Source organism: Nansenia antarctica, assembly GCF_963989245.1.
Source record: "Nansenia antarctica genome assembly, chromosome: 16".
NCBI lineage: Eukaryota > Metazoa > Chordata > Actinopteri > Argentiniformes > Microstomatidae > Nansenia > Nansenia antarctica.
In genome coordinates this window covers 2,922,050-2,941,854 of record NC_137686.1, presented here as the reverse complement: position 1 = coordinate 2,941,854, position 19,805 = coordinate 2,922,050, and the positions used below count along the sequence as shown (strand labels likewise).

General features: G+C 43.1%; 2 protein-coding genes across 2 annotated transcripts in view; one reads left to right on the top strand and one right to left on the bottom strand.

Annotated features, from left to right (window-relative positions):
* Window positions 1-2,129: 2,129 nt before the first annotated feature.
* On the top strand, window positions 2,130-3,560 carry cebpd (CCAAT enhancer binding protein delta). Its single transcript, XM_080546651.1, has one exon. The coding sequence runs from the start codon at window positions 2,317-2,319 to the stop codon at window positions 3,214-3,216; it is 900 nt and encodes a 299-aa protein (XP_080402777.1). The 5' UTR covers window positions 2,130-2,316; the 3' UTR covers window positions 3,217-3,560.
* Window positions 3,561-3,845: 285 nt separating this feature from the next.
* spidr (scaffold protein involved in DNA repair) overlaps window positions 3,846-19,805 on the bottom strand; it is a gene marked incomplete at its 5' end in the record, with an annotated part of 89,492 nt that continues 73,532 nt past the window's right edge. Inside the window, 8 exon segments of the mRNA XM_080546547.1 lie at window positions 3,846-4,437; window positions 5,015-5,068; window positions 5,820-5,934; window positions 14,084-14,177; window positions 17,378-17,530; window positions 18,209-18,422; window positions 19,149-19,208; window positions 19,671-19,805. The exon segment at window positions 19,671-19,805 is cut by the window's right edge and continues 36 nt beyond it. Coding sequence (XP_080402673.1) covers window positions 4,318-4,437; window positions 5,015-5,068; window positions 5,820-5,934; window positions 14,084-14,177; window positions 17,378-17,530; window positions 18,209-18,422; window positions 19,149-19,208; window positions 19,671-19,805 — 945 coding nt within the window. The 3' untranslated portion in view covers window positions 3,846-4,317.

Here is a 19,805-nt window from a genome sequence, read left to right as displayed (position 1 = left end):
CATCGCACACTCATCGAAAAGTGCAAACAATCCATTCGATCCTCTGGCTTCACCCACACCGAATTCTTTAGTTATAAACCGTTCTGGAACTTCACAACCGTCGTCCACCTCACACTCTTCGAAATAAGGCTCTAAATGCTCAGGGACAGTCCTTACAGATAACGTCCTATAAACCTTACTCATTGTTGCGCCTAGTCCTTTCAAGAAAGATAACTGACCCCTAACACAAAATGTATTTAAACACATTTCAAACCTTGCCAGTCATTTGGGGACAACCCCTCCTAACACCTACGTCAACATTCGTTTTGGCCCACCCCTCCGTTTGGGGGGTGTTCTGAACAAATGGCGGGGGTTAATAAAACCACAAAGCGGGGGGCAAATAAACCCCCCCTTCTGTAAAAGATCTTATGTTTTATGACCCCCCCTCATAAAAAAGATCAAAGGGAATCGAGATCAAAGAAAAGGGCCCCATACTAACTACTCTCCTCCACCTCCGAGACATCATCTTTGCCTCTCAGGGGGGGCTGTGCCGTGCTACTACTAGCATTGCTAGTGCTAGCAGTAACGTTAGCTTCTTCGGTGCTAACGGGAGCCTCACTTGTTTTTAGAAATGTTTCGAACGAACCTCTAAGCGAGGCCCTGAAGCCTTTTATTTTTATTTATTTTTTCAGCACCCGATTAACATTTTCTTCCTCGGTCTCGTTCCCTCTGCATTTTGTCCGTTGCACTAAGCAGTCACTATGCACAACAAGTGTCAACGCGCGCCCAAAATTCACGTTTGATGTAAGGTGTCATAGGGGGAAATTACTTTTTTCTGTTGCTAAGAATCTCCCTGTCCTACAGGTATGCTAGATTTTAGATATATGATTGACTATGATTATCACATGTGTGAACATTTAGAAATGTATTAAAGGCAAAAATAATAATATGGTCCCTTGCCTGGCGCTTTGGAGGGCCTCGCCAGCCAGGGTACAAAAAAAATAAAATTATATATATATATATATATTTTTTTACCCTGCCTCACGCGAGGCCCTCCAAAGCGCGATGCCCTGTGCCACCGCCCCAGCTAGCCCCCCCTTAAAGCGGCCCTGAGTAGTATGCTAGTATGCTATTCCGAACACAGCCAGAGCCATTCACAGAGGGACGCACATGGAAGTGCACCGTGGTGGTAAAGTGCCCAGGACGAATTGAAGACATGAAAATTACACTACTGGCTTTTCTCTCCACTGACATCAATAATACAGTTAAAGGGATTTAAACAATACTGAACAGTTCCTTGTTCAAATGTTGTGCCTCAACCGACAGACTAAACAATAGTATGTTGTATGTTGGAAATTGGGTTTGAATGGTGTTATATTAGGACATTTCGGAAATGTGTTTTTGTTGTTGTTGTATGTAGCTACTTTGTACTGCGTTTTTTAGGGATGCACATTCTTCACCCGACATACGCCAAATGAGGGAGGGACTGTGCTGATAGTATTTGCCACTAGATGGCGCCATGTAATATGTGAATGTTAGACTAAATCCGGTGAGTATCATAACTGGAAAATTACAGAGTGCTCTCCAATCTGTTTTTTTTTCATGGGTAGGACATGTCATGAAAAAGAAACTCTTCCTTCCATTCTATTCCATTGGTATAACAGTGGGTCTGGGACCTAATTAGAAAGCTCTCCAAAGATAATCATTGAAATATTTCAGTTCATTCATGCCTGTCACGTGGAAAGCATTATTATTATTTTTTATTTATTTTTTACATAAAACTGACATTTTGTATCTTTCGTAAATGATCTAAGAACATCTCTTAGAATGTCTTAAATGTCATTTGATCTCATTCGCCTTGACTGTTGTGTCCATGCCGCACATGTCAGAAGTATGTGAATTATGGGTGTTTTAAAGTCATGCTCTGAATAAACAACATGAAATATGTCAGCCCAGTTGTAGTAAAGAGGGTGGCATATGAACACACCCTACTATCCTCAAATAGGAGACACGGAGGCCACGTGACTTAAACTTGACTTTACTGGCTTGTCCAAGGGGGAGGTAAAGGGGGAGGTAAACCTTTGACGTAAGCAGAGGAAAGATACAAAACACACTCCGCGAAATACAGGCGCCTCAGAGAAGTGAGACACTGGTGACAAAGTTCGTGATAGTGCGACCTTATTAGAAACATTTAAGGATACAAACCACGCCACTTGGTAAAAAGGAGAGAAGCTTCTGAAACAGAGACACATAGATACCCAGAGTGGATCAAGGTCACTGGCAACTTAACAGCTGATTCCATCCGATCCCACGTGGAGAGAGACACATCTGAGATTAATGTGTGACATATACAGTCTGGATTCGCGGAGCGTGTCATCACAATGCAACATGAGTTGGGCGATGGAGCCTGGTAACTTCTACGACAACACTAAGCTGACCGGTCTCCAGGGGGTCTGCAAGCCCGGGCGAGGGGATGGCGGCACGGGGGGAGAGGACAGCACCATGGTCGAGCTGAACACAGCCCCCGCGATGTACGACGACGAGAGCGCCATTGACTTCAGCTCGTACATCGAGTCCATGACAGCGGTGCCCAACTTGGAGCTCTGCAACGACGAACTTTTCCTTGACCTGTTCAATACTGTGAAGCAAGAGAAGACGGACTTCTACATGCCAAGCTCGACGACGTCCAACAACATGCAGCAGCTGTCAACCAACACATACGCGCTCGTCGGAAGCCAAAAAGAATACGAGAGGAAACAGGGAGGTGGGTTTGAGAAGGCGGTGTTCAGTGCACCGATCAAACAGGAGTCGGACTGGAGCGACAGTGACATGTCCTCGCCGCTGCCCTCCCAGATCGAGACGTGCGCACAGACCTCCGTCTTACCCATGGGACAGCCGACACCCCCTACCACCCCCGAGCCGCTCTCCGCCGCCAGCTCAGCCCACTCCTCCCCTCGGAAGGTCGGCAAGGAGAAGGGGAAGAAGTCTGTCGACAGGTACAGTCAAGAATACCGCCAGAGACGTGAGAGGAATAACATCGCTGTAAGGAAAAGCAGGGATAAAGCGAAGCACCGCAATGTGGAGATGCAACAAAAAATGACCGAACTGGGTTCAGAAAACGACAGATTACACAAAACTATCGAGCAGCTAACTCGTGAGCTTACTGGGTTGAGAGATTTCTTCAAGCAGCTTCCCAACTCATCTTTTGCGGGATCCACGGGTGCGGACAGTCGGTGACAAAGAAGTGTCGCTTTAATGAACTGAACTTTTGAAGACATACCTCAACACAGACATTTCTTATTACCATCTGTAACAGATGCATTGATAAACAAGCTTACTTTTATGGCACTGGAAATGTTTGACGTACTCATGTTGCTGCCATAATCTCTTTTTGGGAAAATGTTTTTTCTATATTAAATTATTTTACCACTTCATTTACATATTGTTATACCAGACATGGTACATGTTTTATAATTCCAAACTTTGTATAAGAGCCAGAGCATGTTTGAATTTTTATATAGTTTGTATAAAACCTTGACAAATGTGTCTATGGAATCTATAATAAAAGTGCTTAAAAGTAATACAAATAAACTGGTCTGTAATTGCATTTGTGGGGATGAGGAAAGTACACCTCTGTGATTATAGTAGACTTTGCATGGTTAAAATCTGGATTTTATTGGATATTTAGTGGTGTCAATGATCTACCTCAGTTAGGTGTTCAACACTAGAAATGACATTTGCATCAAGGCAACTTGTAGAAGAAATCCAGAGAAGTTAAATGCTGCAGACATGACAGCACACAACCGTTTTATACAAGTGGTTTTATTGACAGTATCAGCACCGTTTTACAATGTATTCATGAGGTCCAGCAACACTTGAGATGGCCACACTGGATTATTTGTGTCTATTTACAGCAAACCTGAATATTTGACAGTCACCTTAGTGGATGAAGCACATGGCTAGTCTGACACACGCTCCTCCTCTCTGCTCTACCCTTGAGCTGTCAACCACTGGGTCACAGCAGAACGTAGCAGCTCTGTGTTCCCGCCCGTTCACTGCTGCACAGCCTATAGGGCTAAAAGAACTGAGTGAACTCTCCACAGTGCCAGTGGGTGGGTCTGTGGCAGGGAAACGTAAAAGCAGAATAACGCACAAAAAACAACTCCCTTCCCTCGACACGTCTTGGTATGCACTACAAGTCTGCTTGCAAGCATTGAGGAAAGTCATCATTTGATTTGAGTATCTCACATTTACATTTCTCTGGTGCGAGCACACACTGGCTCTCACTGATATAGTGTACGATAGTGTATAGTGTACAAGGAGGGGGGGGGGGCAGCTTCAGAGGCATATCTCCTCCAGGCCCATCCACAGGGCTGGTCTCCTGGTGACGACCCGGACGTAAGCGCTGAGGGGGCCCACCTCCTTCCCCAGAACGCTCTCCACCTCGTAGCCTGGGAACTGCAGCAGATGGGACAGTCAGAACCTGGCCACAGACACAGCGGTTTGTGCTGTACACCAGTCTTGGTCTCCCAGTTAGAGACGCCATCACAATAAAACGGTTGGGTTATCGAAATACTCAAAATATTGTGTGTGCTTTGATCTCAGTGTTGATGCAATTTTGTCAAGAATGTTCACATCTAAAAATGTAAAAGTGTGTGCTACTCTATGGCAGTGGCGATAGGATTAGAATATAACATGGATTCTAACAGCTCGAGGGAGAAGATCACCTCAGCAACTGGATGACCTTAGCATTATGGACGTGTGTGACTCCAAGGCCATTGTTTGCGCCTTGGAGTCACAGTCTAATGTCGGGATGGACACGGATGACAAGGATGTCCGCTAACATACTGACACAGACATCTAACATACTGACACAGACATCTGTGTCATACTGACACAGACATACTGACACAGTCCGCTAACATACTGACACAGGAGAGGATCCATATGGCGTCTTGGTGTACGTAAATGATATACAAGTAGGGCACGAATCAATAAAAAGCAGATATTATACAACAGTCTTGAGATAACTTACCTCGTTGCCGTGGGCTACAGAGTTCAGGACAGACATGATAGTGTTCTGAAGCAGCTGAAAAACAAAGAGTAGAGTACTGTCTCTATACTACTTTCAATCAACTCATTCTCAATAGAAAGAAACAGTAACGCCGTCTGTACTGAAATAGGTTCCTTCACGTTTGGCTGCTATCTAACCAGACATACTGTATTTGTGTATTGCTTCAGTGGTGGTTCCACTTTAAAACGAGGGACTACATTCATGCCTTAATGAAGCCTTCTTAAATCCTTTACAGATGCTTCAGAAATCATCAATATGGAAATGTCATTCTATATAAAGGGTGGTAAAAGGATTATGCCACATTTGGCAAAATACCAGATGTAAGGACCAGTTGTATCAGCCTTTATGTAAAATTTGACATTATTTGTGAAACAGCTATGTATGTATTTCCTTGGTTTAAAGTGGGCCAGCATGAACCCCTCTGCAGAGTTCAAACAGCTTTATCTCCCAGCTTGATAACAATCTTTGATAACAATCACACCAGATTGACACCAGAAAATTGCGCGGGAATACACGTCAAGAGAAAACACACGTCAAGTCACACCCCGACCTCTTCCTGTCCTCTGCTCTGCACTCAGGCGCTGCTAACTCACATGTTGAAAAGGCAAGGCTGTCGCACTAATAAAGCAACTCTCATACAACATGAATCCAACAATCCTTTTGCATGCACGCACACATTCACACACACCACTTGAGGGTTTTCTTAAAGTTGAGGGCGAAAAAGAACCCCAAAAACATGACTAACAACACAAACCATTTTTCTCACCTTCACTTTCACAGTACAGTCACTTAGCGCTGGACAACTCATCAACACTTCAAGCTGCATCTTCATATTGGGTTTATCCACCGCCGAATCACAGGTAACACAATGGAAAGCTTGGCTGGGGGGGGGGGGGGGAAGCAAGGAGTTGTAATACATGACTTCCATTTGAACATTCATGTTTAATCAGATTCAAACCTGGGGGCTATTCCACGAAGCTCGATAAAGTTCTAAGCCTTGATAAAGTTCTAAGCCTCGATAATGTTAGCTTGCGTTCGGTTCCATCAATGTGGCTCAAATAATTCGCTGCTTGGTTGAGCTCATTCTGAGTCAGATATAATTAGCCTGGTCGCGACCAGGCTAAAACACAGGGTAAAGTAAGACGCGCGTCAAAAAAGGCTCACAGGCGGAAACTAAACCCCGAACGACAGTTCCTCATGTGTCTTTTAGGAAATATTAGTTCCCACTTCACACGAGATAGATAGATTAGATAGTTTGACTGTGTGATAGATAGATAATTTGATAATTTGAAAGTGTGATCGATCGATAGATAGTTTGATTGTGTGATAGATAACTAGATATTTTGAAAGTGTGATAGATAGATCGATGGATACATAAATTAAAAAGTGTAAAAAATAAAATAAAATGAATAGGTATGTCTATCAACTTGCATTGCAGTTATCTCAGCGGTCTGGTTGGCGCAGTGGTTAAGGCAGCCGGCTGGAGTCCCAAAGGTTGCGAGTTCGAGACTTGACTAAGTATATATATATATATATATATTTTTTACATTTAACCGAAGATTTCATGCAAAGGCTTCAAACACCATTGTAATCGTGTCAGTTCTTGTAAATTAGCCTGTACCATAATTTTATAGCCTACATACTTTTTTAGATGAGATTTTAGATTAGATTCAGACAACGAAATGCAGTAAAAAGTGCGTCTGAAGAGGGATTCGAACCACGTCTAAAAATGATGAATAAATCCTGTGGCAGCGGTCGATACCACTAGGCCATTGTGGCGATATGACGGTTTGTAGCCTGCTGCTGATATCACCACAGTAGTAATATTCATTTATTAAAATATGAACATATAACAATAACTGGGGCTAGTATGACCTACGCATTTAATCGGTCAGCAATTTCTTGCCAAACCATTTCCCTCGCCTTGTTAACACTGGGAGCGCCGCGGATCGCGACCTTATTCAAGCGCGATGAGGTGTGCTTCAGCACTATGATAGTTTAACATAGAGAAGAGTGTACTGACGCACAAAGATCGCTGGAGGGCGATGTCACGCAAGAAGCGTGAACACCCAACACACCCGGGGGAAACCCGATCTCTGTTCATTGATCAGAGCGCATGTCTTATCACTGGAACAAGACTGACTGATACACACCACACCTCTGCCATCATACATCGGTCCCACATGTATTTATTTACCATCATATTTTTCAATATAAAACGGTATGATATGGTAGCCTACATTGCAGTCGTCCCGCAGTTCTAGTAGATCGCCGACATCATGTTATTTGATGTACACATTTCACGGCAAGAGAATTCCGATTTGTGGCAAACACCCAACAATTGTTCGTTCACTAAACATTATAACATGAACACAGTTATAGCACCAGTTCCTAGCACCTAGTTTCCTAGCACCAGGGGAGCCCCCCCTCCCAAATTTCGTCGTTTGGTACCTGTACTATATCAATGACAAATAAAGACCATTCATTCATTCATTCAAACAATGACAGTTACAGTCTCGCTCAAACTGTAGCGAGATTAGGAGACTACTAATTGAGAAAAGGAAAAGAAAATACATGAAAGAAAGGAGAGAAAGAGTACAGAATGATAAATCATTCAGAATGTTATTGGTTTTAATATTTCACAATCTGCCAGAATAAGCACGCTCCCTCGCACGCCCAGCCCATCATTTTTGATGCCGCTAATGTGTGTAATGAAAAGTGTGACAATGTTGAAAGACATGATGTCATAATCAAAATATAAAACCTGGTTGGATAAAATAAGATTCTGTTGTGATTGTGTTGACATTGTTGTGATGTCAAAAGAGATGTTGGTTATGTAATGTGTAAAGTGGAGAGGAGATTGATCGGAACTGCAGGAGTTTTCATTACTAACGAATGATGGTTGATTATTATTATACAAAAATAATAGTAATAAATATTGCAATATTGTGTTATCATAGTTATGAGCTTCACAGTGATAAAGTCTGTTTATCGTGAACTTCACGCCGGCCGTGCCCGTAACATCAGCAGACAATCGACTGCTGTAAGCGTGTAAGCGTTGAAACCTGCTTGGCAGCTTTGAAACCCGCTTGGCTCGCTCATGAATTGGCAGCTATTGTTTGCTAATGGAAAACGATCAATAAGATTACCCTCCCCCGTGCATCAAGTGATTGTATGAAGTCAAGTGGTAGCTACATTGCAGTCGTCCCGCAGTTCTAGTAGATCGTCGACATCATGTTATTTGATGTACACATTTCACGGCAAGAGAATTCCGATTTGTGGCAAACACCCAACAATTGTTCGTTCACTAAACATTATAACATGAACACAGTTATAGCACCAGTTCCTAGCACCTAGTTTCCTAGCACCAGGGGAGCCCCCCCTCCCAAATTTCGTTGTTTGGTACCTGTACTATATCAATGACAAATAAAGACCATTCATTCATTCAAACAATGACAGTTACAGTCTCGCTCAAACTGTAGCGAGATTAGGAGACTACTAATTGAGAAAAGGAAAAGAAAATACATGAAAGAAAGGAGAGAAAGAGTACAGAATGATAAATCATTCAGAATGTTATTGGTTTTAATATTTCACAATCTGCCAGAATAAGCACGCTCCCTCGCACGCCCAGCCCATCATTTTTGATGCCGCTAATGTGTGTAATGAAAAGTGTGACAATGTTGAAAGACATGATGTCATAATCAAAATATAAAACCTGGTTGGATAAAATAAGATTCTGTTGTGATTGTGTTGACATTGTTGTGATGTCAAAAGAGATGTTGGTTATGTAATGTGTAAAGTGGAGAGGAGATTGATCGGAACTGCAGGAGTTTTCATTACTAACGAATGATGGTTGATTATTATTATACAAAAATAATAGTAATAAATATTGCAATATTGTGTTATCATAGTTATGAGCTTCACAGTGATAAAGTCTGTTTATCGTGAACTTCACGCCGGCCGTGCCCGTAACATCAGCAGACAATCGACTGCTGTAAGCGTGTAAGCGTTGAAACCTGCTTGGCAGCTTTGAAACCCGCTTGGCTCGCTCATGAATTGGCAGCTATTGTTTGCTAATGGAAAACGATCAATAAGATTACCCTCCCCCGTGCATCAAGTGATTGTATGAAGTCAAGTGGTAGCTACATTGCAGTCGTCCCGCAGTTCTAGTAGATCGTCGACATCATGTTATTTGATGTACACATTTCACGGCAAGAGAATTCCGATTTGTGGCAAACACCCAACAATTGTTCGTTCACTAAACATTATAACATGAACACAGTTATAGCACCAGTTCCTAGCACCTAGTTTCCTAGCACCAGGGGAGCCCCCCCTCCCAAATTTCGTTGTTTGGTACCTGTACTATATCAATGACAAATAAAGACCATTCATTCATTCAAACAATGACAGTTACAGTCTCGCTCAAACTGTAGCGAGATTAGGAGACTACTAATTGAGAAAAGGAAAAGAAAATACATGAAAGAAAGGAGAGAAAGAGTACAGAATGATAAATCATTCAGAATGTTATTGGTTTTAATATTTCACAATCTGCCAGAATAAGCACGCTCCCTCGCACGCCCAGCCCATCATTTTTGATGCCGCTAATGTGTGTAATGAAAAGTGTGACAATGTTGAAAGACATGATGTCATAATCAAAATATAAAACCTGGTTGGATAAAATAAGATTCTGTTGTGATTGTGTTGACATTGTTGTGATGTCAAAAGAGATGTTGGTTATGTAATGTGTAAAGTGGAGAGGAGATTGATCGGAACTGCAGGAGTTTTCATTACTAACGAATGATGGTTGATTATTATTATACAAAAATAATAGTAATAAATATTGCAATATTGTGTTATCATAGTTATGAGCTTCACAGTGATAAAGTCTGTTTATCGTGAACTTCACGCCGGCCGTGCCCGTAACATCAGCAGACAATCGACTGCTGTAAGCGTGTAAGCGTTGAAACCTGCTTGGCAGCTTTGAAACCCGCTTGGCTCGCTCATGAATTGGCAGCTATTGTTTGCTAATGGAAAACGATCAATAAGATTACCCTCCCCCGTGCATCAAGTGATTGTATGAAGTCAAGTGGTAGCTACATTGCAGTCGTCCCGCAGTTCTAGTAGATCGTCGACATCATGTTATTTGATGTACACATTTCACGGCAAGAGAATTCCGATTTGTGGCAAACACCCAACAATTGTTCGTTCACTAAACATTATAACATGAACACAGTTATAGCACCAGTTCCTAGCACCTAGTTTCCTAGCACCAGGGGAGCCCCCCCTCCCAAATTTCGTTGTTTGGTACCTGTACTATATCAATGACAAATAAAGACCATTCATTCATTCATTCAAACAATGACAGTTACAGTCTCGCTCAAACTGTAGCGAGATTAGGAGACTACTAATTGAGAAAAAGAAAAGAAAATACATGAAAGAAAGGAGAGAAAGAGTACAGAATGATAAATCATTCAGAATGTTATTGGTTTTAATATTTCACAATCTGCCAGAATAAGCACGCTCCCTCGCACGCCCAGCACATCATTTTTGATGCCGCTAATGTGTGTAATGAAAAGTGTGACAATGTTGAAAGACATGATGTCATAATCAAAATATAAAACCTGGTTGGATAAAATAAGATTCTGTTGTGATTGTGTTGACATTGTTGTGATGTCAAAAGAGATCTGTGGATTATTATTTATACATAGTGGTCTATATTTATATAGTGGTCTAAATTTGTTTTATGCAACAAGGAGGAGAAAATGGTTACAGAAACACACCGTTGAAACGTGGTGGAGCGGGGGGAACCCGATGTCTTTGTTCATTGATCGGAAACGATCGACAGCCATCAACACTCCCCCCATCAAGCGCATGTCTTATTGAGTCAACACGAGTTGACTCGCTGGAACGAGACAGACTGATACACACCTGATAAACAATGGCCTACTAATTTCAATCTCAATGGCATTCAATTGTCAGGATTCATCTGTGATAAACAATGGCCTACTAATTACATGCCATTGAATATGTTTGCATATGAACACACTTATTCCTATAAATTAGCCTGCATTACAGTTGGAGACCAGAACTACTCGTAATTTTGCTGTGATGAGTCGCCCAGAGAGCAGACGCGAGTGGTTTTTTTAAAATATATATTGGTGTTCATATTAATTACCATACTTTTTACTTGGAAGAATTGACGTGAACATTGCAAGTAAATAAAAATGTTACTTGAATTATCTGTCTCTCTGTGTTCGTTTGTAGTAGAAATATCACATCTGATATATCTATGTAAATAGATTTCACTGCAACATGAACACACTATATTTTCACTTTTCACAACAGCTATTTTCATTTCATTTATAATGTGCAGTAAACAAACAAAATAATGTATACTCTCTGCAATTGGCTACTATACAATGGTGCCAAAATCAACTATCCAAATATGAATCTGCGTATATCTATGTACAACCCTGTTGTAGCCTATTATTATCATGGTCGACATGAGAATTGTTGGCTACTTCATATCACAACTGAACATTCATATCAGAATCAGAATCAGAAGACTTTTATTGCCATGACATGTAAACATGTTAGGAATTTGGTTTGGAACAATGGAGCACGGTTTACAGCAGGATAGGTGCAAGACAGGACAAGACAGTGCAAACCAACATCAAAGTGCAAGAGTCATAATTAATATAAATATAAAGTGCAGAGATCAAGTGTTCATATCCAGACAGTCCAAAGCTCTCTGGGTGGGGGTGGAGGGAGGGTAGATATATATATATATATATATATATATAGCCTATAGCATTATTTGAAAATTGACAGCGCTGTACAGGCATAATCATCAAAAAAGACATTATATACAATATTATAAATATCCGTTTGTTATATAATATTTGTTGATGAACTACTTTGCTGTGGTACCTATGTAATACCACACAGCTTGATAGGTACATACTGTGCAGTGTATCATTCATAACTGTACATAGGCTACACATATCATAATATCTTATCACTATTGCATGGAACTTGGGTGAAAAAAAGCAACGGTGTGCTGGGGATGCTGACTGTCCCATGGCCAGGCCTGATGCCTCTCCTGCCCTGTCTACCTGACAGCGCCCACGCTGAGCGCTCCGGCGACCTCCTATTCACTTTCTACTTTTTTTAAATATATATTGGTGTTCATATTAATTACCATACTTTTTACTTGGAAGAATTGACGTGAACATTGCAAGTAAATAAAAATGTTACTTGAATTATCTGTCTCTCTGTGTTCGTTTGTAGTAGAAATATCACATCTGATATATCTATGTAAATAGATTTCACTGCAACATGAACACACTATATTTTCACTTTTCACAACAGCTATTTTCATTTCATTTATAATGTGCAGTAAACAAACAAAATAATGTATACTCTCTGCAATTGGCTACTATACAATGGTGCCAAAATCAACTATCCAAATATGAATCTGCGTATATCTATGTACAACCCTGTTGTAGCCTATTATTATCATGGTCGACATGAGAATTGTTGGCTACTTCATATCACAACTGAACATTCATATCAGAATCAGAATCAGAAGACTTTTATTGCCATGACATGTAAACATGTTAGGAATTTGGTTTGGAACAATGGAGCACGGTTTACAGCAGGATAGGTGCAAGACAGGACAAGACAGTGCAAACCAACATCAAAGTGCAAGAGTCATAATTAATATAAATATAAAGTGCAGAGATCAAGTGTTCATATCCAGACAGTCCAAAGCTCTCTGGGTGGGGGTGGAGGGAGGGTAGATATATATATATATATATAGCCTATAGCATTATTTGAAAATTGACAGCGCTGTACAGGCATAATCATCAAAAAAGACATTATATACAATATTATAAATATCCGTTTGTTATATAATATTTGTTGATGAACTACTTTGCTGTGGTACCTATGTAATACCACACAGCTTGATAGGTACATACTGTGCAGTGTATCATTCATAACTGTACATAGGCTACACATATCATAATATCTTATCACTATTGCATGGAACTTGGGTGAAAAAAAAACCTCAGCTCCAACAAATCTGAAGGGATTGTAAAAGTCATACTGTACAGTTTATCATTTTCATAACTGTCTGTACATATACATATCTTATGTATCACTATTGCTATATATAGCCTATATATAAACACATTATGTTACAAATATCAGTCTTATCCACTGTATCTAATTCAGCACTGAAGCCTGAAGGTTGAGCACAGTGTGTGCCCCCTTGCTACCTCTGCTGATATAAAAGAGAATTGCAGCCTTGGAGAAAAATATGGCAGCCGAATCCCAAGGCAAATACACAGACACACACAGAAATACTGCAAAATCGCTTTATACTAACTCGATTTTGAAAATGTAAAGATGCTGGGTGGTAGAACGCACATATCTAGGAAAAGTCATGAAAGGAGGGTCCTGAAATTTGATCGAGTGCAAAGGTAGATTTTTTTTTGTACTCACTGGTGCTGTTTAACACCTCACGGCTGTTCTAGTGTTAATTGCGGCAGTATTGCACTATTTTACATCTTATTTTTCCGTCTTCATAAAGATCAATAATTCGGGAATGCTGCGCAAATGTAGGACCCCTGCAGAGTGGAGTATCTTCATTTCGACAGATCGACTCTTCTGGGCTCTTTATGTCTGCGTGCACGCGCCCATATCGAAGATTTGTAAGCCTGTCTTCTGTGAACACTCATCACACAAGCCTGATCCTCGTTCGAGGAATCACCTGAGGCTTGAATTCCAATCTCGAGTTGCCTGATCGCCGCATTTATTTCAATCGCCGCTATACTGATCCACCTTTAGTGGAATGGCCCCCAGATTTCTATTATGAAAACCACAGTGCTAGCTTTTCACAACACATGAGTCAAACACCTGGGCTGCGCTAGATTAGGCTTAGCTTGCTCCATTTGGAACAGGCCCAAATTGAGGTGTGTATTTGGTCCAGGTGAAGTGAAGGAAGGTCGGGGTGTGAAGACTTACAGCCTATCCAGGGCAGTCTCCAGGCGCTCGCTTCCACACAGGTGACACTCTGGCCAGGAACAGGCAGTATCCTCCTCAACGCCCACTATCACACCTGTAAACCAACACCACCACTACTATCACACCTGTAAACCAACACCACCACTATCACACCTGTAAACCAACACCACCACTATCACACCTGTAAACCAACACCACCACTATCACACCTGTAAACCAACACCACCACCACCACTATCACACCTGTAAACCAACACAACCACTATCACACCTGTAAACCAACACAACCACTATCACACCTGTAAACCAACACAACCACCACTATCACACATGTAAACCAACACAACCACCACCACTATCACACCTGTAAACCAACACAACCACCACTATCACACCTGTAAACCAACACCACCACCACCACTATCACACCTGTAAACCAACACCACCACTATCACACCTGTAAACCAACACCACCACTATCACACCTGTAAACCAACACCACCACTATCACACCTGTAAACCAACACCACCACTATCACACCTGTAAACCAACACAACCACCACCACTATCACACCTGTAAACCAACACAACCACCACTATCACACCTGTAAACCAACACCACCACCACTATCACACCTGTAAACCAACACAACCACTATCACACCTGTAAACCAACACCACCACTATCACACCTGTAAACCAACACAACCACCACCACTATCACACCTGTAAACCAACACAACCACCACTATCACACCTGTAAACCAACACAACCACCACTATCACACCTGTAAACCAACACAACCACCACTATCACACCTGTAAACCAACACAACCACCACCACTATCACACCTGTAAACCAACACCACCACTATCACACCTGTAAACCAACACAACCACCACCACTATCACACCTGTAAACCACCACCACCACTATCACACCTGTAAACCAACACCACCACTATCACACCTGTAAACCAACACAACCACCACCACTATCACACCTGTAAACCAACACCACCACTATCACACCTGTAAACCAACACAACCACTATCACACCTGTAAACCAACACAACCACCACTATCACACCTGTAAACCAACACCACCACTATCACACCTGTAAACCAACACAACCACCACCACTATCACACCTGTAAACCAACACAACCACCACTATCACACCTGTAAACCAACACCACCACTATCACACCTGTAAACCAACACAACCACCACTATCACACCTGTAAACCAACACAACCATCACCACTAGCCAGAGAGAAAGGGGGAACAAGTCAGCAACCAATCCAAATGTTCGGACTTTCATTCTGAGAAATGTAAATACATTTCAACGTTGTTGAAAATCAATGATGCACGATGTCGCTAGTCAAGCCAAAATACTGCAACGCAATGAATTTGGTGCGTAATCTCCACCACTACCTTGTTAACCACTACATTGTTAGCAGACTCACCAAATCCATTGCATTCAATATTTTAGGTTGACTTGGCGAGTGTGTCATTGACTTTCAACAACGTTAACATTTATTTATATTTTTCAGAATAAAAGTCTGAACATTCGGTCGGTTGCCAATTTGTTTCCCCTTTCACCAGCTGCCGTCACATATGAGAAACATGGGTCACACACACACACACACAAAGATCTAACAACGTGTCCATTTTGATCATGACCATTTGCCATTGGCATGTTCCTTGCAATTTTGCTGAAATTAAAATGGTTTCATAAAAAACAGTAAATAGAATGAGACGAAAACCAGAAGGTGGAGTGTAAGCCTCTAACATGTTTATCAGAGTGATAAGGATAGCCTTCACTCCCTTGACAAAACTGTCCATCTCACCAAGCAACCAGAGATGTAGCCACACACACACACACACACACACACACACACACACACACACACACACACACACAAACACACACACACACACACACTTACATAAGATAGAGACTTTCCAACTGATAAAACACTGGATTCCGGTGTGAGCCTTTCACGCAGGCAAGCTGCCAGAACAGTGCGATACTTGCTTACGAGTGCAAAAGACAACTTGTAGCTTGTACTTCTCAGCCAGCTGATCAAACACGGCCGGGCCGGTGAGGCCTGAACCCAAGGGTCCTTGGGTTGACCTTTGCCCCCCCTCTTGTAACAGACTAAGCTGATGTAGTCTTAGTCTTATCACAGTGATTGACTCTCCTCCTACATTTACATACTATAAAACAGCCTGTGCAGACAGTGAAGATGACCTAATCACACTTATATAAGTGTATCAACATGATTACGCTTACTATCACAGTTAAAGGTCGACTGCTTTAATCTTTACACACAAACGACTGAGCAACTCAAGAATCATTTACCAACAACTAATCGGACGACACTCTGATAGCCATATCTGACCAGCTAAGTCTTCATTCACACCACACACTGAGCACTTTACCACTTTATAACCCCACCAGTACATTCTTTATAACCCCACCAGTACATTCTTTATAACCCCACCAGTACATTCTTTGAGTTGTTCTCAGTGGTGGAGGACAGTGAGTCCACCGCTCCGTCATCTACGGGCCTTGACAGCGTGGCGGTCAGACAGAGGGACGCATGGACTCACCAATCACCACCAGACGCCCTGTCGCCAAGCAACACGTACCAAAAAAGAACATGGCCACAACAAAGTTGTGGTGGAGAAACAACAACACCACCACCACCACCAACACCAACACCAACAACACCAACACCACCCCCAATAACAACAATAACAACACCAACAACACCACCACCACCACCACCATCAACAACAACAACAACACCAACCACATTCATCCCAACCCTGACTTAAGAGAATTGATCATTTACATTTTTGGCATTTTGCAGAAGCCATTATCCAAAGCGGCTCACAACAAATCCATTTGACTAAGTAAGTGAATCATCTATCCACCAGTCATAGAAGGAAGAGTCATCTATGCTCAGGCCAAGGGCCATTGGCAGTCATCGTGCTAGAAGAAGGAAGAATTTTTATTTGATTCTTTTCTCATTTTTTATCAAGGGGATAGGAGGGGGGATTTCAAAGCCAGTAGACGACAGACATGGATGTACTGACCTGGGAGGTGTTCCATCAACGTCTCTAAAGAAAAACTCTAACCTAATCACACTCTAATCTCGCAAGATTTATCAAAAATAAGCCTGGATTTTACTTTAACGACATTGATGGAATACCCCCCCGAGAGTGTGCAGCAGAGAGTTGGGTGGTGTTCCAGGACCGAGGGACATGGAGGTACTGACCTGAGAGTGTGCAGAGAGAGTTGGGTGGTGTTCCAGGACCGAGGGGGTCTAGCCTCAGAGGCTGGGCCCAGGGGCTGGCCGGGTCCTCTGGGCTGCACTCAGACGGAGGAGGTGGCAGCTGCACCACCGACTGACCCACGCACAGCATCACACCTGGCCACAGAGCAGCGGCAGGGTCATTATTTATTTGAACCATTTAGCAGACATTTTTATCCAAAGCGACTTACAATTAGAGAGGACAGGGACAGTCTCCCTGGAGTAACTTAGGGCTGAGTGTCTTACTCAAGGACACACTAGTGGTGGTGTTCCCAGGTCTTACTCAAGGACACACTAGTGGTGGTGTTCCCAGGTCTTACTCAAGGACACACTAGTGGTGGTGTTCCCAGGTCTTACTCAAGGACACACTAGTGGTGGTGTTCCCAGGTCTTACTCAAGGACACACTAGTGGTGGTGTTCCCAGGTCTTACTCAAGGACACACTAGTGGTGGTGTTCCCAGGTGGGATCTGAACTCAAGATCTCCTGATCACCAGTCCAACTCACTATCCGCTACACCACCACTACGCGTTGCAGCACAGGACCACGCTAGGACTAGAACTTGAGAAGTAAAGGGGGCTAGACTACCTGCCTCTCTAACCTCTAGGCTACTATGGCTGGACGGGACACAAAGTATTTGAGGTGTGCTTGATTCACCTTGGGGTTGGAAATCCAGGGACTATGTCATTGGGTTCCGTTCGACACAATATCAAGAGTAGATGGAGTGTATGGAGTGTACTAGTTGTATTTCTTTGACCCTGAGCTTGTTAGAAGCAGAAGAAGGGATGATGTATCACCGTTCTCTCTGACCGCGTCTCTGAAGGCCAAGCGGAAGGTGGTGGCTGTGCTCATGGCCGTGGCCACGGAGGAAGCGAGCGCGCAGGAAGTGGTCACGCACACGGAGAGCGTTCGCCTGCTGCACTGAGACAACCCCTCCTCCTCCTCCTCCTGCAGAGAGGCGTCTGTCACCACCAACCACACCTCCGCCTGGCCTGCCTCAGCTCCCTGGGACTGATGAGAGGGGGGAGAGAGGAAGGGGGGGGGAGGGGTAGAGAGAGGAGGGGGGGAGAAAGAGGAGGGGGGGAGGGGTAGAGAGAGGAGGGGGGGAAGAGAGAGGGGGGAGAGAGAGAGAGGAGGGGGGGGCAGAGAGAGAGGGGGGGGGGCAGAGAGAGAGAGAGAGGGGAGGGGGGATAATTTGCAGAGTATAAAAGGAGGGAGATCAAGTGGGAGAGCACATACTTCAGTTTACTTTGAAACGACAATTATTTGGGTCCTAAAGACCCTCGTCCAGCACCCCCCTCCCTCTGACGACACACACACGACCTGTGTGGCCTCCCGAACTCCTCTCTCAGGCTGTGTCACATGTCAAAGTCCAGCACTCTGTTCTGTTATCTCCCCGGGGGGGTCCAGAGTCCAAAGGTTCCACTGATCAATGGAAGCAGATTAGGGTGGCTGACACACATGAGGACAGTGTGCCACGTCAGTCCTGGAGCGTATCAAGTCAGTCACTAACAAATGATTCTCAAACTGACCACCTGACCAACCTCCCCCGCCCCCAATCTTTGTTGTCTCTGTGTTTTCTGTTTTTGTCCGTCCGACTGTCTTTCTGTCCATTTGTAAAGCATCCGTGGGTTCCTTGAAAGGCGGTATAGAAATCCAAGATGTTATTATTATTAGTATTAGTATTATTATTATCTTTGTTACGTTTGAGTTTCCGAGGTGGGTTGAAAGGGTTACCTGCGTTCTCTTGTATATGACGGAGGCCTCGAAACTGTAGCGATAGCTTTGGAGATTGCTCTGAAAACGAGAGAGAGAGAGAAAAAACAAAAACAGGTTGTTACGACTCTTCTAATCTGATCTACTGCTGCTGGTTCCACAACCTACAGACACTAGCGTCAGGGAGGAAAGGGCTGAACGCAGTCAACAGTTTGGGTGAAAAAGTTAAGAAGGTAGAAAAACAAAGGAGAGAGAGAGAGGGTATCTGAGCTGAGAGATAAACTTGGACTTCTGAACTGTGCACGTGTGTGTGTGTGTACGTTTTTCTGTGTGTGTATGCGTGCATCTCTACGTGTGCTACGAGCTATGTGCGTTTTGTCTGTCTGTGTGTGTGCGTGCATGGCTGTGTGTTTGTATGTGTGTGTGTGTGTGTATGTGTGTGCGCGTGTGCGTGCATGGCTGTGTGTGTATGTGTGTATGTATGTCTGCATGCATGGCTGTATGTGTATGCGTGTGTGTGTGTGTGTGTATGGGGCCAGTCACCTGCAGTATTTCCCGGAGGTTCTGCTGGGCGGGAGACCTGTACAGAGGAGAGAGAGGCTGGCCCTCCACAGGCACCACACAGCCCTCCTGGTCCTCCACAGGCACCACACAGCCTTCCTGGCCAGACAGCAGGTA

What these genes read in the sequence shown, in the direction of transcription:
- cebpd (XM_080546651.1), top strand. Translation starts at nt 2,317, where the DNA reads ATGTGTGACATATACAGTCTGGATTCGCGGAGCGTGTCATCACAATGC.